The sequence below is a fragment of the Equus przewalskii genome, chromosome 6 (assembly GCF_037783145.1).
Source record: "Equus przewalskii isolate Varuska chromosome 6, EquPr2, whole genome shotgun sequence".
Classification (NCBI taxonomy): Eukaryota; Metazoa; Chordata; class Mammalia; order Perissodactyla; family Equidae; genus Equus; species Equus przewalskii.
In genome coordinates, this window is record NC_091836.1 from 17,558,664 (window position 1) to 17,585,258 (window position 26,595).

Here is a 26,595-nt window from a genome sequence, read left to right on the forward strand (position 1 = left end):
GCCTCTCCCTCCAGAGAGGGCGGGGACCAGGCGGCGGCCGCAGCCGCAGGAATATGCTGGAAGCCGAAGGGCGGGCACCCGGGAGGTGCTGAACGGACAGTTCCCGCCGCCTAACTTGCCCCGCGGCGCGAGGGCGGGTGGGGCAGCCCCCGAGCCGGCGGAGCACGTGAGCGATGGAGACCATCTGGATCTACCAGTTCCGTCTCATCGTGATCGGGGACTCCACCGTGGGCAAGTCATGCCTCCTGCACCGCTTCACCCAGGGCCGCTTTCCCGGGCTGCGCTCCCCCGCCTGCGACCCCACCGTCGGCGTGGACTTCTTCTCCCGCCTGCTGGAGATCGAGCCCGGCAAGAGGATCAAGCTGCAGCTCTGGGACACGGCAGGACAGGAGCGGTTCAGGTAGGGCCGCCAGCACCGAGACCTCGGGGACCCCAGGGACCGCGTCGCCCCCTCCGTCCGCCCGGGCGCCCCTTCCCCAAGCGCCAGCCGCCCCGGCCCTGGTCGGGAGAGGCTCCGGCCCTCCCCTCTCTAAAGTGCAAACACTCCATTCTCGCTTCCCCTTTGCCCCTCCTCTTCCAGGGACGACTTCCTCCTCCGCAATTTCTCACTTCTTTCTTTGGTGCCCATTTCCTGCGCCCCCTTTCCGTCTTTCCTTCCCGCCTGAGCCGGGGTCACCCTCGCCGGCCCCCTGTTCCCCAACTCCCTCCGCCCCTGCAGGTATTTTGGTCCCCAACTCTTCGGCTCCCCTCTGCCCTCTCCCTAAACTCAGCATCCCTCGCTGCGCACACCCTGACCTAGCCACCCTCCTCCAAACTCCCCTCTTCCTCCCCTAACCAAGCAGCTTCCCCCCTATGCGGTCCGGGAGAACTGCAAAGTAGGGTTCCCAGGGTCGTGATTGATCCCTTTAGCTTCACAGCAAGCAGTGCTCCAACCCACGTTACTGCATGAGCTCATTGGGCATGGTTCAGAGGGAGATGGATGCGGTAATCGTTTGAACACCTCACAGCACCGAATGTGGTCATCAGAAATACTGGGCCAGGACCCGTGGGACTGTGTCTTGTACAGCAACAAGATGTGACATCAGGGTCACCGGCACAGCTGAGAGGGTTTTGTTGTTTTGTTTTCTAATGGTTGTGTTGTCTTTAGAAGTTTGTCATTGGTGCTTTGGTGGGGAAAAGAGAGAGAGACTGAGGTTTGGCAGGAACTTTTCCTTTATTTTATAATGGGTAATTAATGTTCCACGGTGATGATGGATCAGAAAATACGTTTCTAAATAGAGAAGAAGGGATCCAAATGAATAGTCTCATTCTACATGTCTAAATTTCATTGAGACCCTGAAGGAAGGATTTCACAAAGGCGACTCCTGTTACGTAAATAAAAACTAAATGGAAATTGTATGCATTTCCTGGATATTTAAGATTGAACCAAATATAAAGCACATTTCAAATTTCTAGACACTTTCTTTTAGAGGAAGGTAGGAAATCTGATATATTGTGGTGTTTGGGGTTTTTCTGAGATTGTGCTATCATTTGGAATTCATTTGAGCAAGCATTTTGCAATCTTCAGCAAGTACTCTGCTTGTGAAATACGGTACTCCATGAGGGGACTTCCCAAACATGGCTTCCCCTCACCCCAGCCAGCGTCCATTCTGAATGAGATCAGCCTACTTCTGGGAGAATGTTCCAACGTTTAAAGTTTTGGCTTCCATTCCCAGCTATGACGCTGATTCATAATAATGAGCGAACTGCTTAGCTTGCTTTTACCTTAGTTTTCCTGTGTATGAAGTGGGAAGATGGTGAGGCCAGCCCTTCAGAGAGGTATTGAAGGTTATCTGTTTGAATTGGACAATACCTAGAATACGGAAGAATTTTTTTTCAAGAAGCCTCCTTTAATTAAAATAACTTTTCAAATTCCTGATTCCTCATCTATAAAATGAAAGAATCATTATCATCTCCAAGATTCCTTGCGGTTTTACCATTCTAAGGTTGATTGCAAATTCCTTCACTTGTGATTTCCATCAGAGATGAACTTTCAGACATTTCATGGTCAGAAAAAGAAGTTTACTAATAGCTCTTGCTCTACCTTCTGAAGTGAATATAAGAAAAACGTGTTCTTTACAGTGCCTTAAACTTCTAGCAACTACTGTGAATTGCAACTACAAGAAACATAGGTAGTGAAATCTTATTGGATCTGGTAATTCTTTCTTTAAAAGTAGGTCCTAAACTGATTGACAAGAAAGTAGAGGATAATTAATTTGTTAGATTCTAAAGACCTCTCTGCTAAATAGATCATTGTTTTTTAATGCCTTAAGAAGAATGTAAATAGTAATTCATTTTATATACATTATTAAAACCAGACAGTAACTCTCCCATAATAATGCAAGGACATTTAGGGAATGTTTACTGACAATGAGTCATACTTTATTTTTTTTTGGCTCTTTACCAAAGACGTATTCATAAATACATATTTCAGTAGCTACCTCCAAATGCGTACTTGCTTTTCTCTCGTTTAGCAGAATATTTCTCCATAAAATTGCATTTAAAATAATTTCTGTTAAATCATTCTGTATCTTTCTCCAGGAAAATACAGATACTTATTTTGAATAACAGATATCCTTGCACGTTTGTTTCATAGAAAGGTAGTATAGTTAATGAAGATATGTTCCTGTCATTAGTTATAATCATACCATTAGGAATTTGTGGGAAATATTACATCTGAAGGCTTATTGGTGATTATATATAAACTAACAGAAAGGAGCCGACTTTAGACGGCCCGAGTTGTAGTTTGAAAGCATAAACAAATATGTTACAGAATAACAAAATAGCAAACTGATAATTATGACCATATTGAACCTTAGTTTTCCTTTTTTCCCCCCAGCTTTATTGAGTTATAATTGACAAAGATTTAGTTTTCGATGTTTAGATTAACATATGCTAGTAGATAATACTTGCAGAAAATAAAAAGGAACAAAATCAAAGTAAAGAAGGTTTAGAAAAATAATGTGTATGTGAGCATATTGTAAATTGTAATGTAACACTGAAATGTTAAGTTTTTATTATTAACACTATGTTTTAATGAAGTTAAATGTTAAATTACTGTATTAAGGAGGCTCAGAATTACAGGGCCTTCATTAAAGGTAGAAGTTTATTTCTCTCTTGTGTAACAGTCTCAAGGTAAGTGGTCCAAGTGGTTGGAATGTCTCTGCTCCAGAACATCATTCAGGTGTCTTCCCTCTTATGTTCTGCCTTCCCTAGGACATTTTCATCATCTTTGTGGACAAAGCTAGGTTGCAGACACACTGTGTGCCAGCTCAAGGGAAGGAGAGAGAAAAATCTAAATCAAGCAATGTTGCTTTTAAGCAAGTAAGGCCAATGTGGTACAGATCACTTCAGCTCTCAATTCATTGAGGAGAAATTAATTACAGGGCCAAACTTAGACAGGGCCACCATGTGCCCAGGAAGAAGGGAAAATGGACTGGGCATTCTGGGCATTCAGGGGAAACTAACAGTCACCCCTTTTAATTTTTTTTTTTTCCAGGAAGATTAGCACTGAGCTAACTACTGCCAGTCCTCCTCTTTTTGCTGAGGAAGAGTGGCCCTGAGCTAACATCCATGCCCATCTTCCTCTACTTTATATGTGGGATGCCTACCACAGCATGGCTTTTGCCAAGCAGTGCCATGTCCGTACCCAGGATCTGAACCGGCGAACCCCGGGCCACCAAGAAGGGGAATGTGCGAACCTAACCGCAGCACCACTGGCCAGCCCTAACTTTTAATCATCGTAGTGGAAGAAGTTTAGCAGGAAAGGAAACAAGAATATTGTTTAACACGGTGTTAATAAGGATAACTGTTGGAAGGGCTAGAAGTATGGAGAGCATCAAATATAAGAATATAAATTTTGAACTTTTCCCATAAAAAGCATTTAAAGAAATATGAAGGTAAACTAAGATAAAGAAATAGCAGTGTTGGCTGAAGGGATAGGAAACCTTGAGGCTTCGAGGCAGATTCGGCTTTTTATTTCATGTGGTCTGGCCTTTGGGGTGTTACAGTTACAGCCACTGGTTATAAAGCTCAGAGAGTAACGTCCTCCTGGTGCAGCACTTCTCAAAGCGTCTTCTGCAGAGCACTTTGCCCTGGTGATTCTTATTAAAGGATGGGTTCTGCGATCAAATAAGCTTCTAAATCCCCATATTCCATGTTGTACTCTCTTAGGAATTCATATCAAAGCCTCTAAGAAGTACTACAGCAAAGAAATCTATCTGACTTTGATTAAACTAGCATTTCCCAAAGTTATTTGAGGGGCTATTTTTAAAATATGAAAATCTCTGATAACTAGTGTTCTGAGGAGTATATTTTGGGGAAAGCTCCCTTGATAAGTTGCTTTAGTCACAATCTTTGAGCAGAACCACTCGACTGTGGAGGTGTGGAGCAATGCAAGACCTGCAGAGTTTAGTTGACTAGCTAATTAACCTAGCAAAGGGCTGTAAGGGCTATGTACTACATAAGGGACAGCCCTCTCCTGCCTGCCTCTTCCTCTTTTCCTCCAGCTCCTCTTCTGCTGTGTATCTTTCTCTTCCCCATGTGTCTTATCCTTCCTTCAGCTTATTTTTATTTTTCCTTTACCCCTTTCATCTGTTTGTCCCTACTCATAGTTTCCTCCCACCCTCCATCTTTTTCTCTCCTTTTTTATTTGAATGTCTCTCTTATTCTCATTTCTTTTTCTCTCTATTTACTCCTCTGGCTCTCTTATGTCTCTGTTTTCTCCTCTGCTCCTTCAAAACATTTGTATAAAGTTAATGTTTAAAGGTGGTTTAATTTGTATTGCCTGTTCTTAATTTTAAAAGCAAGCACATGAACATTTTATATTTCTCCTTAGGAGATCTTTTAAGATCCCTAAACTAAACAAAATTTTTTTAAGGGTGCTTATTTGATTCCCCACCCTCCTTACTGTTGTTCATAGTCTTCAATAGAAAAAGATTTTTTGACCATGGATTGGTGGTTTCATAATTGCATAGGTAGCAGAGCACAGATCGTCCACAGTTCAGGTCCATAATCAGTGCAGTCAACTGTAATTCCAAGTTATTGGAAGCAATAGGAAGTAGGCTCTATTTTTATTGAGTAATCAGTATAATATCGTCATTAAAATTATTTGTGTTGTAAGTAACAGAAATATAGCCAAATTAGTTTAGATAATAGAGGACAAATGATAAATGATACACATCTCTTGAAAGACGAAAGCTCACTGAACATACCGGTGTCTGGAAGTATGGAAATTCCAATAACAAGGGTTTGTGGATTTTCCCTCTAATGTGTTACCATTCTCCAACTCTGTTGGCTCCCAACTCTCTCAGTCTCTGAGCTTCTTATTCAAATTCTTGAGAGAAAAAAATCTCATTGGCCATTTGACTGGCCAGTGAATCAGCTCCCCCACAATCAGGTCATTAAGATACATGTAATACAAATGTATTATAATACAAATATACTAGATATGTATTATGGGTCATACAATGCAAATGTATCTGTAAGGGTCTAATTTTTGGGAAGGAGAAATTCTGTCAGGTTCTACTTTTTGGGAAAGAAGAAAATGAGCAGTCACCCCAAAAAGTATCTATTTTATGGTGTTTCAGAGAAAAATGATATGTAAGAATGAGCCAGCATCATTTCTAACAAGTGTAACAGAATGTGAAAAGATGACGTGTGTAGCCAAACATGTTTTTATACTCTAAAGATTATTTTCACTGTCCAGTCAGGCCATTCGGACCATTTTGAGTGATTCCATAATCAGTACAGTCAAGAAACTAGCCAGTAATTTGAAAAACCTGTGACTGTTTTTCTTAATTTTTTTCTTCAATAAATCATTTGATTTAATGTATGTAGCCACAACTTCAAGGCTGCATTAGTATATGAGGGTGATTATGCATCCTGAAGTAAGTGAAATATTGTTTACCAAATGTCTAAGAGGCCTGGACCAGCAGTAGGATAAATTGTAAAGTGAGTAAAGGCCATTCTTGGGGCCTTTGAGGCTTTCCCACTTTTCTTTCCTTCTGTTTTTGGATAGTGAAACCTTGCCTTCTTCTCTGCACATCTCAATCAAAAATCCATCCCTTAATACTCCATCTTAGCTTCAGAGAGTGAGGTAGCTGGGAAACCAAGACACACAAAATTATTAATGGTTGGAAAAAACTTAAAAAGGGTCCTCCCAGGAGTATTTATATTTACTTTTACATTTACATCTAAAAGAGGATGACCACCCAGAGAGGTAACACCTCATCTTGGTGTTTCCCTGTGGGCAGAGTTATAGATATGTGGCTGATGGGTGTTGGAATTTCCTCTCATCATACTACAGTGATAACCGCCTGTTCTGACACGTTGGCCCCACATTTAGCTTTCAAAGCAAGGGCTAGAAAAATGATGTTGTGAGTACACGGGTCACGACAGCAAAGTTTTCACATGAAGAAAACTGCTTTGCTCAGTCTGAGAGAAAGAGAGAAGAAATTTCCAGCCATTGTCAGTCAGTTTGGCTAGCATACATAGATTTCTTAACAGCTTAACTTTCATAGCCATGCCACTTAAAAGTTTAAAGAGGAATGTCTTGGAATGATCTGAGAATATTTTGGTTTATCAAGAGCCTGTTATTGTTATTGTAGTGGAGTTAGAGAGAATCTGCTTGTCTGCTTTCTTCCAAGCTGCTCTGTCTGTCAAGCAGTGGAAAAGAAAGGTGAGCCACTCAAGTGGTACAAAGTTAAACACACACACAAACACACACACACATATATACCAGGGAACATCAGATATTACTTTAATAAGATATTTTCATTCTTACTAAAGCAAAATACCTATAAAGCCAATACTTTATGATTTTAATAAATCTGCCTCTAAATGTGAATAACTTTTAATAAATTCTGATAATATATAATTCAGGGAAGTTCACTTTAGAAATTGCCACCCCATGCAATCTACCTGGCTTATCATGAAATGTGTATTATGGTAAAAACCATTGTTTTCTGAAAAGAATCACTTTATATGTAATAAAGTACTATCCTGACCTAGAGGAGTTCCAGAAAAATGTGAAACAGAGGTCAAAGTAGGTTATAAATTTAAAAGCATATTTTTAGTTTAAGCTGTGAAAGTTTCAAAATACAGATAGTAGCTCTCTATATAAGCATAACTGAGTAAATGTTGCTGGCTAGCTGGCATATTATTTTAGTTCAGTTTAAAATCTTAATGGCATTCTCTTAAACATTCTTGGAACGTAGTGGAGTTTTTTCTATTTTCCTTCCTATGAGTATGATTTGTTTTTCACTTAGGAACACACCTTGCTAAATCAAATTGTTATATTACTGGGAGTAAATCTTTTAGACCATCCACTGATATCAATAGCTAGGATATAAAGAAGCCATCAAAAATATCTCAATCCCCAAAAAATAAGGGAACAGGGACCTCTCTTCAGGCTTGCTTCTACTTCACTAATATGATGAGTGTATAAGATGTCACCCATGAAAAATCTTTATCAAGCCATGCCAAAAGGTCATCAGTGACTTTTCTTGGCAAATTGTGATCCCTCTCAATGCCTATTTTTTTTTCTGCTTTTTGTATGATTGGTCATAATCTCTTTTAAAATTATCTTCCTGTACTGGGAATGTTAAAAGAGGTTTTTCTTCTGAATCTTTAGCCTTTCCAAATGTATTTCCTTTTCATAGGACTTAGTATGATATGGCCTCAAACAGATGAGCCTGAAAGATAGCCTTAAGAACAGACTCCTGCCTCAGAAATACAAAAGAAGCGTGTGTGGCCCAAACTGACCCCTCTTCTCTGAGAAAAGATCAAGAGGGAATACTGTAAATGAGAGTCAGGTAGATATTAAGAACTTCCTGGCTGTAAGAGAAGACATTGTGAAGAAAGATTATAGATTCTGAAATTCTAGGCATTGCCTATCATTTTTCTTCAGAGTAACATTTTTCAAAGTGATAGTAATAAGTGTAGTTTGAGAAGAAGTTTCCTTGATCAAATAGTTTGGAAAGTTCTGGATTGTGGGAGGATCTCAGAGCTTGTAATTGCTAATATACTGATACACATTGTGAATCCCCAAGACACGTAACGGTGTTTTCTAATCCAGAGTTCTTGTCCCTAGAGCATTTTAGGAACCAGTAGATAGATCGAGCACCGATACTTTGAAGAAAAAGTGAAGGCAATTCCTTAAATTTTAGGAATATGTTTGAGAACCTCTCACAGTGTCTTCTCTCATATGTTTCTCTGTGTCCCTTTTGCTGGCACTTGTGGATGATTTCGTCAGGTCTCCCTTTTAAAACACTTGATTACTATATTTTAGGGAGAGATCTTGTCAGATGTGTAGACTCTGGAGAGTCCCTTGATATTTGTCCCCTCAGTAAAAATTAAAAGATTTATCTTCTTGCATGTTCTAGCCACTTGTCACACTTTACACAGATCATGCACTATTATGAGCACTTGTTTTAAGTACAAAACCTTCCAATTAGAATCACTTGGAAAATGGAAGAACAATAAAGGAGCAAATGAATGAAACTTCATAATTTAAGATTTCCTAGATATAAAAGGGCTACCAAAAGGCTATGGGATTAGGAAAGCAAAAGTTAATGAAGCAAATATGAGGTGAAGTTTAAGACTGAGATTTGATAGAATAGATGGGTAGACTCTAAAAAGAGAATTAAAAGAAGAGAAGGTATAGTTAATGGTATAGCAGAGGACTATTGGAGGTGAGGAAGATTAGTGAGAGATGAATTGAAAACAAAATCCAAGAAAATGAGGGGAAAAGGCACATGAAAGAAGCTGCAGAGGTCAACCACACTGTGGCCAATATTCTCGCCGTTTTGGTGGCTAAACTACAGCCATAGGACTGGGAAGGAACAGACAGATGATCTGACCCAACAGTCCCATTTTAAAAATAATACAGTTAATATCCAGAGAGGTTTTGCCTTGCCCTGGTCGTTATTCTTAGTGGTTTGCGTAAGAGCCCAGTGTTCATAAGACTCTGTTCAGTGCTCTTTCTGCTGCACCAGGCCTCCTGTCATGGTTGAAAAGAATTTTATTGGCACAGTGTGTAGTTTCTGTCATGGAAAGTATTCTGTTTGCACACAACCCCACCTCTGCTCCCACCTCTGTAGACCCATGTTAATTACTCTGTCCACCCAAACCTATTATTTTACTGCTATATTCAGAAACAAAAGGGGAAATAGCTTTACACAATAGTAGGGGTACTGATACCTGCCAGCAAACACGGGTGGCCGCAATGACAACCAACCCTCCCCTCCATGCAGTACTCAGTGACTGCGCTGCTATACTAAGAAACAGGAACGAACCCTGCCACTGCAGTGGAGAAATTTATACAAACCCTTTTGCTTTGTTAGACAAGGAGAGGTGTTGGGTATCAGGCAAAGCTACAAGCAAATACTTGCTATGGTGTCCTGAAGTTTCAAAGGTACTATAAAGTAGCTTTCCAATCCTTAATTGCAGCCCCATATTTTTCCAGAGAAACTGAAATCAGCCAGGACAACCAGTTACTTGTAGAAATCCATGCATTTATTTAGCTTAGCTATATGTCAGGCACTAGCTATAAAAATAAATAAGATATGGTCTCACATTCAAGGTCCATGCTGTCTCTATACTCGGTAGGTACAGATTATACTCCTGTAACAAAGAGACTGCCCAAATATGGCAACTTAAATATTATAGAACTTCGTTTCTCTCTCCTATAATAATAGTCCAGAATGAGCATTTCCGGGCTCTCAGGCTGGTCCTGCCTCAACATCAGTTTCCAGGGTTCTCCAGTCCTCGCCATTTCCTAGCAAGCAGGAAGGAGAAAGAGGAAGCCTAGGACAAATGTCTTCAAGTAGATGAACCTCAGACTGCAGGCATAACTTACCATGTGCCATTGACCCAAACTTTATGACATGACCACAACTAACTGCAAGAGAGCTGAGGCATGTAGTCTCTATATGAGTTGCTATGTGACAGCTAAAACTCGTGGAATTCTGTTGCTGAAGGAAGACAGAATAGACAGTAGGGGACTATTAGAGGTCTTTCTCACAGACTCGTAGCAAAGACAGATAGTAATCAAATCGTTGCAGTAAAGGCTCATAAGTGCTAAAATAAGTGCCAGTGGCAGAACAAAGGGAGGGATTGTCATCTGTGCCTAGGGTGAGGGCTAGTTCAGAGGATGTATCCCTTGATTCTGGGTCATGAGGGTATGTCAGTAGTAGGAGAAATAACAATAGGAAACAATAACAATAGAAAAAGAAGTGGCTTCCAGTAATGACAGATTGAACACCCGTAGCTATTTTAGCTTTTTTTCCTGAAACCTCACTAAAGTGACAGTAGCTTTGTTTTTGTTTTGTTTTTTAACTATAAACACTCAAACAAGGAGAATAGGTTAGGATACAACAGCAACAAAATTTTGGAAGCAGGAAAGCAGATGGAGTAATGCTAAATGAATTAGTAGATTCAGGAAAACTTCTAAGCTAGTGGTGGAAAAAGCTAAAAACAAACCCAATATATACGATTGAATCCCCTAACGATTCAGGAAATGGTGGCACCAGATACTTCTGGAAGTGGGAGTGCTAAAATAAGGATCATTCATTGTCAGTCTGTTTAGGAAAGATTGGCTCCTCACATCCTCTTTACCATTCCACACCTGAGGTGACTTCTTCTCTCCCTGACATTGGCAAAAAAAACTGGAAATTTATTCTTTGAAAAGAATTAAACATAGAATCTCTGACTAGAAGTACCAGGCATAATTGAGATTGGGGTCCCCTTTATAGTTTGGTTTTTTTTTTTTTTTTTTTTTGCTGAGGAAGAGTCACCCTGAGCTAACATCTGTTGCCAATCTTCCTCTTTGCTTGAGGAAGATTGTCACTGAGTTAACATCTATGCCAATCTTTCTCTATTTTTTATGTCTCAGCATGGCTTGACGAGCAGTGTGTAGGTCCCTGCCAACGATCCAAATCCATGAACCCTGGACCACCAAAGCAGAGCATACAAACTTAACCACTATGCCAACACTCTGGCCCCAGCAGGATGCTATTTTTAAAAAAAGAATGTTCTGAGAACAAAAGAGCTTTTGGAAACAGTAGGAAAAAAAGAAAACGTTCAATATAAGGTTGGGGAAATCTCTCAAAAAGTAGGACAAAAGGACAAAGGCATAGAAAATAGGGAAAAAAAATTTTTTAAAAATTAAAAGGCTCAATACACAAGTAACAGGCATTCCAGAAAGAGAGAAGAGGAAAAAACAGAGGGGAGGAATCATCAGTGAAGCAATTTAAGCAAATTCTCCAAGATTTAGGGACCTGAGTTTTCAGATTGGAAGGCCCCAGCACAATAGATGAAAGTGGACACATTCTAAGGGACATCATCATGAAATTCTAGAACTCTGGGACCACAGAGAATTTCCTACAAACTTCTAGAGGAAAAAAATAGGTCACATAGAAAAAGATCGTGAATCAGTTTGGCTTCAGACTTCCCCAAAACAACAGTGGAAGTTAGAAGGCAGTGGAAAGACTGCAAAATTCTAAAAAGAATTCAGTATCTGACCAAACTGTCATTCAACTTTGAGAGCAGAATAAGTCAAACATGCAAGATTTCGAAACATTACCTCATGCCTCTTTTTTAGGAAGCTACTTGAGGATGTGCTCTACACACACACACACACACACACACACACGCAGACACGCGCACACACATAAAAGAGTAAACCCGGAATGAAGAAGATGTGGGATACCAGAAACAAGAGATCTAACCCTGAAGAAAGGCAAAGGAAATGCCCAGGAAGATGATGAAGGGAGATCCTAGGATGAAATCTCTGCTACAGACACCAAGGACAACTAGGCCAGATTGGATCGGGGCAGAAGGTTGTAGGAGCAGCCGCCTCAGGAAGATGAAATTGACGGAAAAGCTAATGGGAAAGAACTGCTTAGAAGGCAACTGGTACAGAGTTTGGGATTGGATTATTGAGCACTACATGGAAAACTACATTGGATTATTGAGCACTACAGCAAAAAGATAAAGGAAAGAAGAAAAGAATATGGTAGAGACTTTAGTGCTCACTCATATCTGATGCTTCTTTTCTTTAGGACACGTGATAGGAATGTGTTTCTCTTCCTGCTTGCACTTAGACAGAATCATGTGACTAATTCTGGCCAGTGGATTTGAGCAGGGCTCACATGTGGTAGTTTTAAAACATAGCCCAGGGGCCAGCCGCGTGGCGAAGTGGTTAAGTTTGTGCGCTCTGCTTTGGCAGCCCATGGTTTCACCAGTTCGGATCCTGGGTGGGGACATGGCACCGCTCGTCAGGCCATGGTGAGGTGGCATCCCACATGCCACAACTAGAAGGACCCACAACTAGAATAGACAGCTACGTACTGGGGGCTTTGGGGAGAAGAAGGAAAAATAAAAAATAAAAATTAAATAAACAAAAAAAAGCGTAGCTCAGATTGTTTCACATTCTTCCTGCTGAGAGGTGGGTTGTTTGTTACTGCAGCATAACCTGGCCTATCTTGACTAATATGCGAGGTTATTATTAACTCTAGGGAAAAGAAAAGGTTGTGCAGGAAAGGAAAAGAAGTCATAGTTTACTCCAAGGCTCAGCATTGAAAAATATCTACATGGTCAGAATAACACACATGCCAAGAAATGGTCTTTCTAAAACTATGGTATAATGATATTGGCAAGTTGGGGGAATAGGAAAAGTAAGGATGTGTGGTAAGTGCACAAGTAACTTTGGTAAAAGCACAAACTTAGGAAAAGAAATGAGAAGGAAAAGAACAGTCTATTCAGATGACTTGAAAATAAAAAGCTGCATAATTTCAGAGAGAATGAAATGATAAAAGGATAAACACCAATTGTAAATTCCAACATGTGGAGAGAGATACCAAAGCACACGAAATGAAGCAATAAAGAGAAAGTCGTATGGAAACAGAGTCACAAAAATGGTGGCAGCATTGTAACCCAAGAAAAAATGTTCTTTAATTACGTTAAATCACATAATGCAGTATGTTATATGGAAAATAAAATAGTCATGAGAAGCTGGTCATCATCTCATTTTTGTTCTGCAAAAGGATACCAGAAAGCACTGGAATAAATGCTAAAGTCTTTCATACACTTTCTGGTACCGTACCAAATAGAAAATACACATCCTTCGTTATCACCTTGCAGACAGTTAGTGAAGCTAGAAACATTTCTCATTAATTTCCAAATAAACTATTTCAGTTTTCACACATAACTTGTTTTGCCTTCCAGAATCCACTGCAAAGTACAATTTGAATTCCTACCAATTTAAATATAGTAGTTCTTTAAAAAATGTGGATGATGTCACCTATATGCTTAGAGTATGTACAGTTATTCAGCCCGTTGCTCCCCTTTTGACTTCATAAATGCCTACTATAAATATCAAAAGGAGATCAGCTTTTTGTACTCTCTCTTTTATTGTCCCATTTGCTCATCATTTGCATGCTACCTGGGCACAGCCTGACAGTATGAACTTATTAATTCAGTTCTTTATTCATTTACAAATGTTGGTAGGACTCATGCGTGCCCAGTTCTGTTTTAGACACTAGGGATACAGTATCAAAAAAAACGGACAAAAATCCTTGCTCTCATGGAGCTTATCTTCTAATGGGAGGAGACAGGCTAGAACCAAAAAAGCTGGAAGAACTATATAGGATGTTGGAATGTGGTAATTGCTACCAGGAAAATAGAGGATAAAAAGTGAGTAGAGCCTGCTGGGGATGGTAAGAAGGCCTCACTATCATAAAACGATCATCTGTCATAAAAGGAAAATAAAAGGTGGTCACAGGTGAATTGATTCACATACTCAAAGAGAGAATATGGCCCATTAGGTCTTGTCAGTATTATATATAGCTTCCATAACCACACACTTGGTTTTTGATGGCGAAACCCTGGAATTATACAAAAAAAAGAATTTTGGTGTTTGTGTGTGCAAAATTATATCCTGAGTTGTGAGCTCCAGGTTTCAGAATCTCAGGCAAGGGCAGGAACTGTTAAAGTCACTGATAATAAAAGGAGGGAGGAGACTTGTGTTTTAGTCTCTTAAAAGCAGTCCTAAGGGCCTGGATTACAAGGCAAGTGAACCAGGTAAATAAGGCATCAATGCAATGACTATTCCCAGAAGGACAGTAGGAGTGTAATGTCATGGTGAAGAGAGGCACTCACAAGGCTAATGCACTCATAAGCTGCTTGCTGCCAACAGCCTCTGGCATCAAAGTACTTGTATCTTCTAAATGCCTACCTTACAATTGGCAAACCCACAGAAGGGCATTTCCAGGGTGGAATATCTGGTTGGTTTTACCTAAGTCAGTCAGCAAGTGCTGTATATTTTGTTGCTTTTTTAAGAGGCCTGTGCACATCCAACAAAGTTTATAATAATAGCATATCAGATCTACATAATCTTGCCGCTTTCAGATAAAATCTTATATTTAAGTAACTATCTAGTGCAAATAATTTGGGGCATTGCAGAGCCTATGGACTTGTGTCCTTCATATGACAACAGCATCTCAAGTGCCTTCCAGGAAATTAGATAAATGTTTAATTTGAGATATCATTTACATTTTTTAGAATCTCAGTAATCACATCATTTGTGTCAAAAAAATTCCAAATTTCCCAAAGCATATCATTTATGCTTGATTGCATTGCTCATATATTAAGTAATTCTTTGTAAATGTTAGCCAACTCCAGTGCTCTCAATATTACTTGTCTACATATTATTTCAGGAAAAAAATTAAAGAGGAAAATTAAACAGTTGAAAATATTTACATAAACAACATGACCACTTTTCTATTCTAAATCAAATATACATACAAGAATAGACTTTGTAGATGAATGGATAAAGAAAATATGGTATATACATATAATTGAATATCATTCAGCCATAACAAAGAAGGAAATCCTGTCATAAGCTACATTGATGAATCTTGAGGATATTATGCTAAGTGAAATAAGCCAATCGCAGAAGGACAAAATACTGCATAATTCCATTTCTATGGGGTATCTACAGTAGCCAAACTCATAGAAGCAGGAAGTAGAATAGTGGTTGCTAGGGGCTGGGAGGAGAAGGAATTGCTATTCAGTGGGTATGGAAGTTTCAGCCATGCAGGATAAGAAAGTTGTAGAGATTTGCTGTACAACATTGTGCTTTTAGTTAATAATACTGTACTGTACACTTAAAAATTTATTGAGGGTAGATCTCACGTGTTTTTTTACCACAATAAAAAAAATGAATTTTGGCCTCGTGAAACTATATTGCAAGTTATAAAATATTTGTGACTTTGTTTTGTATTTTTTTCCAAAATATATGCAGCCTCTATCAATCAGGTCTTTGATTGCCAACAACAAAACCAGCTTGAGGACCTTAATCACAAATGAAAGTTGTTGGAAATATGTCTGAGGCACAGAGACTTGACAGGAAGCTGGAGGGACCAGACTCAGAATGAATCAAAAGATCCGAGGAGTTCTGGGCAGCAAGAACCACAAGAGGCCATTGTGGTCCTCATGATACTGTTGTCTCTTTTTTGCCTGGTCACCCACTGCCATAAGTAGCCCCAAATGGACAGTTGGCAGTCTCAGCTACTAATTCAGTAGAAACATCACGGGGTTCTCTAGTGAAAGCATTTCTCTCTTGGATACTAAAACCCTTATATCAGCAGAGTTCAGAGTTACAGGGATTAGAAGCAACAAAAAATTTTAGTGACTCATTAAGAATAACTGTGAGACGGCCCATCACCCTACTTTCACCCTGTATTTCTCATACCACAGCATCTATTTATGGGCAAAAAACACCACCTACTCTATTTCTCACTAGTTTAGACCATACACATCCTGAAGGATCATGCCAAAATCTTACAAGGTGTCATCTTCTGGACATGGGCTTAAGTGAATCTTAATAGCCCATTATACTGTTTTATAGGCCAGATGCCTTTAGATGACAGTGACATGATAAGATCAATGAATCCTATGGCATCAGCCCATTTCCCTTTCTCTTCCTCTGTTAAGTGAAATCTTTGGTCTATAGCAGAGTGTAGGATACTATGACTATGTATAAGGCATTCTACAAATTCCTCGATGGTGGTGCTAGCTTGGCTTGAGTCCAGATTAAATGTCTGTTTTAGTGAGGACATAGCCAGCTCTGGCGGTCTAGTGGTTAAGATTCTGCACTTTCACCACTATGCGGCCCAGGTTCATTTCCTGATCAGGGAACCAGACCACCTATCTGTCGGTTGTCGTACTGTAGTGGCTGTATGTTTCGGTGATGCTGAAAGCTATGCCACTGGTGTTTCAAATACCAACAGGGTCACCCACGTTGGACAGGTTTCAGCAGAGCTTCCAGACTAAGACAGACTAGGAAGAAGGACCTGGCCACCCACTTCTGATAAAACTGGCCATGAAAACCCTGTGAATAGCAGTGGAGCTTCGTCTGGTATAGTGCTGGAAGGTGAGAGGATGTCGCAAAAAGACCAGGCAGGGTTCACCTCGTCACTAGGAGTCAAGTCGACAAGAGAGTCAAATTGATGGCCCTGACAACAAATAGGACATATCAGTGTCTTCCCCATCAAGGTCCCCCGAGAATAAAGTACCATATCCAAGGTGTCAGTAGCTGCTGGAAAACTGGGTATTAAGCAGTGACAGTCCAGGTAAGAGAGTCTGTTGAGTCACAGCTTCTCTCTCTACCATGACCACTTTGAGTTCAAACTGGGCTAAAAATACTGACTAATAACTATAAGACAGGACATTTTGTTTCATCAATTTTTAGGAACTCCTCTACAGAGGGGGCTTTTGGCGAGTATTCACATAAGATACAAGTTTTCACATACTATAGACCCGTTGATATACATCTTCTCTGAACCTCCTTATTATCCGTCCTCCAATCTTGTTTTTTCCCATATGTTAAACCCTTATCCTCTGCTCATGAATTAGTATAGATTCTTACCTGCATCTCTCCATCCCCTTCTCTGGAAAAAAGTACCACTAGGAGTTCCACAAGTGGGAGGGTTTCTCTTTTCCACTGACCTTCAAGTCCACTATTGAGTGGGGCTGACTGATGCCAGCATATTGTTCAGAGCCATGTGTGAGGCAGCCTTGAATTTTTTTCCAGTATAATTATAGGGAAATCCAGATAAGGCCATAGGTTGAGAGGGTGCTGCAGGAGTAGGCATGCTGGGTGTGTGAGCCTTATTACTCCAGGTCCCCTCAGGTCCCATCCCTATTCCTGCCTATACGTGTGACTTCTGCTTCATGATGAAGTTCCAGCCTGGTGAATCAGAGAACACCTAGCTATTGATGAGCACTCAGATTGCACAGTCACTTGATGTTCCACAGCCAGGCATTGAGTCTCTATCAGAGCCAGCTTGTAAGCCAAGAAGTATCTCTCAAAAGCATAATAGTTCTTGACAAAGAGGGCATGCCTTTATTCCAAAATGCACTGTAATAGTCCAGTGGAACCTTCCCCAGGCTTGATAGAGCATCTCAGTCTGCTATAGGCACTTCAGGCAGGCTCCATTAGATCTGATGAATCATGAGCCATGTAGCAAAACTGCTTACATTGTAGCTTGGACCAGCTGAAGGGATTTCTCTTGCTTGCAGCCCTATTAAAGCTGGTAGCTTTGGGGTCTCCCACTTACTAGGTCAGAAAAGCACACCCAAATATTATACATTTCCTCCAAAATCCAAAAAAATCCGCCAACTGTTATGCTTACTTCTTCTTGGTAGGGGACATAAGATACCACAACTTGTCTTCTTTGGAAAAGTTTCATCAGTATGCCCCTGATTAAGAGATCTTCCTCTCCCAAGAAACTTCACAAAGATTACTGACTACTGTAACTTCATGGGATATGTCTTTAGGATGCATATGTGTATATTTAACTTATCCACCCTCCTCCAGTACTGACGTGCTCATAGCAACTCAGTGACCCCAGTATAAGAACAAAAGAACTCACTGCTAATAGGTCTAATATTGGGCATCTTTCTTTTTTCTGCACTGCTGGTATCTCTTTCCTTCAAACTTCCTCACTCTCTCTGCCATTTCTCCTATTTCCCCAACAGTTATGTTCATGGCTCGTACCAAATGAACCATTGATTCACCCACTAAGAATGTATTGAGTGCCCACTATGTGCCAGGCACTTGAAAACCACTGGGTATTCAGAGATGAGCATAGTCCTGGCACTTGCCTACCTCGAAATTATCAAGCCAAGATAATGCATCCAGAAAGTGGAGAGAAGGGGGAAACAATGCTATGCAAGAGTACTAACCTTGTACACACAGTGATTCTGCCTACCAGCCTGAGAAACAGACTCTAACCAAACAGAGCAGCCATTTTTCCTTCTATGGAGAAACCTAGCAAAAAGGGTAAAGTGTTCCTCCAGTTCTCTTTTGTAGGGAGAGGAAGGTTGAATGGAAATTCCATTTCTATCTATGCTAGAAGTCTAAAGGTGAGGAAAGAGGGCGAAGAGTTTCTCCTGACACCAGCAGTATTCCTTGGCAGTGTTGAGTGCCCACTTGGGATTGGTTTTAACTAATTCGTAGTCACACAAGCCTGCTTGGTTGAGTGATTTTCCCCAGAAACACAGCTGCATGCTGAACTGATCTAGAGATAGAGTTTTCCCAGGTGAATACGACAGAGGGCAAGGGGCTTGGGAATTGAGATATTTCCAAGCGAACAACTGTGGTGTCTCATAGAACTAAGGTATGAAAGGAGGTAAAGATAGGAGGGTATTAATGGATAGAAAGTGATAGAGTTGGTCAGTGGATTATGAATCTTGCTGAAAATAAAGAATTACCACAGTAAAAATATGCTTGTGGGTTGTGAGATTTTGATCAAAAAGTGGATTGTAAATTTGCAATTTTGAAGGTAGTGAAGATTTCTGATGAGAAAAGAAGAAGAGGATGAGAAACTCAGAATGCAGGGGAAAGTTCATTAGAGATAAGAAAGTCAAGAAACAGAGATGACAGGTCATCCAAATGGATGTTGAAATCTGGGCAGAATGACAGGAATTGAGACAGAAAGAAAAACAAAGCAAAATGCTAAAGTCTTCATTCAGTCTACAGAGAATGACCAAGCAATTGGCAGATGACAACAGATGAGAGAGCCAGATGGCATAAGGCTCAGAGGAGAAGGATATTTTTTACAACAGGGGTTGGGAAAGAATAATTATCTGGAAGTGGCATTGGGGAAGCAGAAACCACCTCCTGATCTTATAGAATGAGCAACAGGAGCGTGCTGCAGAGGAAGCTGGATTCTCAGGGAACAGCAGGTTTCAGTTAAGGCAAGGAGATGGAGAAAACAATCTGAGAGGTGACTGTTCTTTGAAAATGAGATAGGAGTTGCTGATAGTATAGCTTTGAAGGAATAAAAGAACCAGCAGGTTTCTTTTATAATCAAAACCAGATCTTCCATTTGGGAGGGACAAGGGGCTGCCAAGAGTTTGTAACCCTGATCCCTGTTCTCCATAATTTACCTTTCATCACACCACCATCACGCTGAATTTAGGGGGTGCTATATCCCCTATACCAGTCTTGCCAGAGGGTAGTCTATGTAACACTTAATTCTCCCATAGCGCACCTGAGACCAGACTGGATTCATTGATTTCTCTCCCCCTTCTCTTCTTCCCTTCCTTGCATCTCTCTCTCCCCTAATTTTTTTCCGTTCTTTAAATCATCCATTCATTCAGTGAGACTTTCAAAGCCACGAAGGAAACAGATATAAAATAACACTCAACAAGAAGTTGTTCCTTATAAAGAATTGTTACTCATCACCAACTCTTGAATTCTTTACAGGGAGGCCTACCTACCTAGTTCTTTTAGCGTCTGTTCCCTACCTCCTTCTAGTACCTTCAAGAACTTCTAGAGACCTAAGTGTCCTGACCCAAGAGAGGAAGGTCCAGAAAAAGAGAGATGCTCCCTCATCACTCCTGTGAGATCTGCATCTTGAGTTCCAGTTTTCAGTCTGAAGACCTGTCTCTTCCCCTAAATAATGGGCAGCAGGGATGCCCAACTGAGGGAAAGCCCTACCCCCTAGGACAACTATGTCCGAATCTGAAGCCTAACGATATCAGAATTCTGAACCTAATATCCAGACTGACACACAGAAAATGGAGGTCAAGTTATTATATAGAAAATGGCAGGTGTCATATGGAGACCTTTTATTCCAACTAATTATTAATAAGGGCTGTTTTACAGCATATATTGCACATACTTTGCTATAATTTTATTCTACATAATGATTTGCCAACTGTATTCCAAATATGTCTTCAAAATTCAATACAAGGTGCTAGAAAGCATGGTACTTCATACAGTGTAAGACATGTGTCTGCCTAATGGACTAGCATTTCAGCGTTGAGTTTTTAACCACAAAAGGATGTTTTTTAAAATTATATTAATGGTCAATTAAATGGAGGCCAAGGGGAGTAATGCACACTTGGTGCTGAGTAAATTAAAGCTTTCAGTCTAATAACAGCCTTAATTAGGTTTCTCTTAAGACAATGCACCTCTGCCTAAATTCACACATACAAAGATGAGCAGCAAAACAATAACAAATTAGTTTTTCCTCAAAATTAACAAAAAAAAATAGCAACAGTTTAAATGAAGTGCATTATTTGTAGCCTGCCAATAAGAGTGGGAGATTTTTCCTTACTGTCAATGGCTGTTTAGTACAGTAGCCTTTGAGAAAAATTTTTATAAAATAGTCATTTGGGAATCTCTCTACTGGGAATTCTGAGGAGAAACAGGGAAGCAGGAGAAAAGGGAAGAAAGAGGAGGTAAATAAAATACTTTCTTTACACTCCCATGACAAATGGTACTTGTGAGATTGCGCCACTGAACTGAGCTGTGATTTCGGCAGTAAGCATAAGGGAGGTAGGTAAAAGCTGGAGAGTACCAGATAACCCACTGGCCCTCCCACAAAGATCTTGGGTGCCTCAGGCAGACAGATGAGTTTGCTTAAGGAGGATCTCGGTGCTCAAGATCATTGACAACTTGGAAACTTGAGACATGTGATCTCTGCTCATGCAACATTTAGCACTTTGCCTCTCCAATAAGATTAATAAACTGAATATAACAAACATTAAATGACATCCATTTGCCCGGCAATATGATTGTTAGAAACATAGACGGAAAATGTTTGACCCTCACGGAGCTTTGAATTGAGTAGGAGACCTACCAGCAAATCCAATCAGCTGGTTATGAAAATTGATCTGATCATAATGGCAGCATGCCAAAAGTTCCATGGAATTATGAGAGTGCCTAAAAGAGGTGGAGGGGGAGAGGTCAGTGATGGGGAAGGCTTCTCAAGTGATATCATTTTTGAACTGACTCTTGAAGGAGACATAGGAGTTTGCTAGGCAGAAAAGGGTAGAAGATATTCTAGTTAGAGAAACAATATACATAAAGCCAAGAAATATAAAGCAGTATGGCTTTGCCACCTTGCCTCATGATTCAGTCAGGAAACAAACGGCACATTGGAAAGGTTAACTGAAAAGAATATAGTGAAGTGACTATTTCCAGAAACGTGGGCAAGGTCAAGAACACCAACAAAAAATGAAGCATTCAGGGATAGAAACACTGGGAAGCCATTAACCACCTGGCGAGAAGGGGCAAAGAAAGGAAATGAGATTGCCAGAACCTGGTGAGAGCCAAAGGCATGAGAGAAGGACTCCTCAACAGGAACCTTGACCAGAAGCAGAGGAACACAACCACTGCCAAGCCACAGCCTGGCAGAGACAAAGGGAGGGGGTAAAAACCCTGTCCTGTCTTTCCTGCAGTCTCCAGCATGCACCTCCCCTTGACTGAACCCCACTGCAAGCCAGAGGGCAAGGGAGTTTGGGAAAGCTTTCTGTAAAGGTCAGCTTCCTGAGGCCCAGAGAGCAGAGACTAGATCTGGAGAAGCAATCATTAGCACACCTCGGGTTCATATCCCACGTCCAAACACTTTCCTGTTTCTCGAGTGGATATAGCACAGGGCTAAACCTGTAACTAATGTTTTAACAAGTTTGCCCTTGTTTCTCCTTCTTTAACTGGTGGAGAGAGGGGCTTGTTGAATTAAATGACAGAGAGAGGTTCTTAAGATCTGGCTTGCTCTGCAACCTCTGCCCTTCACCAAATCTCACTGTGTGCCTATTTTTAACAACAATGATGTAATAATTATTCTATTGGATGTTTAAAAATAAAAACAAATAATCCTAAGAGTGTGAGATGATATACCATGTAAGTGCTTATTTGTCTATCTAAAAATAACTACAACTTTAATGTTGTCGTTGGATGAAACTGGCCTGCATATTAGTCTGAGAATATTTTTGTTCCCTTAGACACTTCATATTTAATTTATAAATTCTAGTTAAATCACATTAAGGTATCTTAAAATTTTATTATGGCGTTACATTGTTTGTTTGAAGGAGGGGAAAAAGAACAACTTGTCCTTTTACAACCATTTTTTCTATTTATTTTTCAGATCAATAACTCGATCTTATTACCGCAACTCAGTTGGTGGATTCTTAGTGTTTGACATTACTAACCGACGGTCTTTTGAACATGTGAAAGATTGGCTAGAAGAAGCAAAAATGTATGTACAGCCATTTCGGATTGTATTTCTGCTAGTGGGACATAAATGTGATTTAGCTTCACAACGTCAAGTTACAAGGGAAGAAGCTGAGAAACTGTCAGCAGACTGTGGTATGAAGTATATAGAAACCTCTGCAAGAGATGCTACGAATGTTGAGGAATCCTTCACGATCTTGACAAGAGACATATATGAGCTGATTAAAAGGGGAGAAATTTGTATTCAGGATGGCTGGGAAGGGGTTAAAAGTGGTTTTGTTCCAAATACTGTGCATTCTTCTGAGGAAGCAGTCAAGCCCAGGAAAGAGTGCTTCTGCTGACTTCAAATATGCCAAAGAACTAACAAGAACAGATTGGGTGTCATTTCAGGATAAATACCAACATTAACAGCAGAATGATGCAATGAATGCATTAAAAAAAGTTATCAACCCATGCTAACACTATTTTGTAAGGTATTTGATTCAGAGCACTATGCTTACTTGTTACACTACCAGATTGGATATTTTGCTAAATTATCAGACAAAGCAGACAACTTTTTCTTGAAACTGGAGTGTCTACATAATTACCTCCATTCTTTGTTATCATATAGCTGACCTTAATATACAAATTTGTCAATGTTACTCATTTTTCTTGGCAGTTCCAAATGGTTTTTTTGTGCACATATAACCTGATTGAAAAGAGTTTATCAGGGGGCCAGCCCCGTGGCTGAGTGGTTAAGCTTGTGCGCTCTGCTTCGGTGGCCCAGGGTTTCGCTGCTTCAAATCCTGGGCACGGACATGGCACCGCTCATCAAGCCATGCTGAGGCGGCATCCCACATGCCACAACTAGAAGGACCCACAACTAAAAAAAAATACAAACTATGTACTGGGGGACTTTGGGAGAAAAAGGAAAAATAAAATCTTTAAAAAAAAAAAAGAAAGAAAAGAATTTATCAGGAATTACATTCTCTTGAGTTAATTAATTAATATTGAATAGTAAAGTGGATTTAAAAGTGCATTGTTCATTTACAAGGTAAACCATCTCAGAGGTTTCAACTAGGACTCAAGTAGCAGGTCCTTGTTTAACGTATCAGATTTCTAGCCATTCTCTGAAATATTTATCCTCCCTTAATTTTGCCTGAACATTAGAAAATGTTTTATACTCATTTTTGTTCTCTGATTTATTGGTCCTGAAAATGTTATGTTTTATAAAGATATCTAAGGATCCAGGCAAAATATTTTATTGCAAATATTTGTAAAAATAGAAATGAAGGACCACTCTCAACAAATGTTTTGATGTGGTAGTATACTGTCCTTATTTAGACAAGAAGAACAAATTTATTTATATACTGGCATTTTCAAAGAAAGTAAATGCAATTCACCTTGAACTATTGTCAAAATTATCAATATAGGTAAATATAGAATGTTTTTAGTAACGGCTTTTTTGGTCCAAGTAAATTTCCAGATTTCCCCATTTCCAATACAGAAAAGTACAGAAAAGATTCTTCTGGGCAAGGAAAATTGGCTAGATGTTTGCTATATTCAGCATTCAAATTGTATTTTACAATCTCATCAGTAAAAGTAAAGATAGAATAATAAGTTAAGACTATAAGATGATTTTTGAGTTTCCTAATTTTTAACTTATATTTAAATTCCCCTCCTGGAAGTGGCATTTTGATCACAGTGTCAAATATTTTATAATATACATTTTCTATTCTGTTCTGTAAACCATTCCTGATCACAAAGGAGCACTAAATGAATCTGCCTTCTGCGGAATCATAAGGTTTTTCCTGTTAAAAACTATAGTTGCTTCACTTGTATGAAAACCAAAGTGGTATAATAGAAAGAATATTTAACGAGAAGTCAGAAAACCTGGGTTCTAAGCTTGCATTTGCTCTACAATATTTGCACATGAGTAAGTCACTTAACCTCTCTAAGTATCAGTTTTCTCATCTGTAAAATGAGGGTAATAATTCCATTTATTATGTGTCATGGAATTATTTTGAGAATCAAGTGAATCATGTAAAAAAGTTTTGTAAATCAAGAAAGCATTATACAAATGTGAGATTGCTATCAGCTGCTCATAAGCATCCTATTATATTTACAGTGGATGAGACTTTTTTTTCTCATGTTCTTTCTCTTTATTTCTGCACAGAGGGAGCAAGGAAGGCTCATGTTTTCATGGACCTGGGGGAATTCTTGGTTTGATGTATTCTCTCTGCCCTCTTGCCCTGGAACACTGCTCCTCCAAAGTGGGAATGATAGGGAAGGAAATGTCAGGAGACTTAATTCAATCAAAAGTCATGTTTAAATGTGGGCTTTGTGCATCTTTGAAGTAGATATTTAATTGTATTCTTAAGTACTTGCACATTTTCCAGGTTCATGTAAGTATTTTTAATAGTGCTTGTGGAGAGAAGAATATAAATTATACCATCACTATGAAATTTTTGAGTATTTATATTGTCATCATTTTCTTAATATCCTTACATTAATTTCACGTGGGTGAGTTCAAACTCTAATTGGCCAGATAAGAAAATACCTGTTCCCCAAAATGCGAAGTGGTCTATTTTTACTGTTACAATTTTAAATCTTATATTACAATTTTCGTCAGCCCAAAATGACAAACTCAAATACTGAATATCTAACAAGAGTTTAAAGTACCGTCACCTGTGCCTACTTGTAGAGTTAGCTAAAATCTAAAATGCGACTTAGCTTTCAGTGGACACCCTTTGCAGTACTATTGTTCAAGTAGGACTAATATTTGAGTAAAGAGTATGATGTGTTCCAAGATTTAGAATAGAATTAAGTAATCAGAAGAAACAAATGGGAAGGCAAGGCCCCAACAAGTTGACACTTACCAAGGGCACACATGAGCAGAAGCAAGCCTAGCACTCTGGTTTTCCTTGTACCTGGGGAAGGATTCTTTCCATTACCATGCTGTGTCGGGAGTGTGTGTGTGTGTGTGTGTGTGTGTAGAAGAAAATGGGAAATGGGAACTAAATGAATCCAAAATACTAATATTGGACTAAATCATTTTGATGTTATAGAGGAGCTATTTGTGGTAAAACAATATGAAAATGAACAATGCCTACAAAGATCTGAGTTCTTATACAAGATTGCCAAACATCTGTGTAACCATAGCTAGATATCTTGATCTATCTATATAAAATAGCTGACCTATTTTCTTACATGTCGTTATAGAGAATATGGATGATAATGCCAAAATAGTAAAAATATTTGCTCCAGGCAAAATATTTTGACCAAGTTTCTTAGAAATCGGTCTTGATTTTACATTAAAATTATTTAATTTAAAATGTATTTAATCTAAATTTAAACCTTATTTAAATTTAAAAATTTAAAACTAATGGATGATGTAGCTAATTACTAAATATTTTAAATGCGATAAAAAAGAAATGGAAAACTATCCAATTGTGTAATAAACTTGTCCCTGACCAAAATTGCTCATCTTGAGTTGCATTAACACTCTCCGTGCATGTAGTGGTGTAATGGTTCATTAAATGGTAAGCTTAAGCTGAAATGATTATGTAATCACAGTGCATTTAAATGTGGCCTTTATGTGCATAATGGTAGCAAATAAGATTTCTTGAGTCTGGAAACTTGAAAGTTTACCCTAGGTTTCCAAAGCTTCAAAGCACTTCATGATTTTTTTGTGTGGCAACCAAAGCAGTCTTTTCTGTTGTTAAGATAACTTTACCAGTCATTTTATCCAACTTTACATCATTAAAAAACTGAATCTGTGGATTAATAAAATCATTTTAAGAGTGGTTTTGTCAGATTTTATATTGCTTTTGGTTCAATTAACTAACTACAAAGCTTCCATTGACTTCAAAGAGTGCACCATATTTACATATTAATTTCCTTAGGTCTGACATAGTGAGAAGGACTCGAAAGACTAAAGACACATATCTTAAACTGACTCATCAGTTCCCCAGTAATTGCCTGGAGTGCTGTAGTTGGAAATGCAAAGGAAACATGTAATCTTTAAGAAAAAAAAATGAAAGACTATA

General features: G+C 39.3%; 1 protein-coding gene across 1 annotated transcript; it reads left to right on the forward strand.

The window, feature by feature from the left end:
- On the forward strand, positions 1-26,352 carry RAB39A (RAB39A, member RAS oncogene family). Its single transcript, XM_008539429.2, has 2 exons — positions 1-400; positions 22,482-26,352. The coding sequence occupies exons 1-2, from the start codon at positions 174-176 to the stop codon at positions 22,906-22,908; spliced, it is 654 nt and encodes a 217-aa protein (XP_008537651.1). The 5' UTR covers positions 1-173; the 3' UTR covers positions 22,909-26,352.
- The last annotated feature ends 243 nt before the right edge of the window (positions 26,353-26,595 follow it).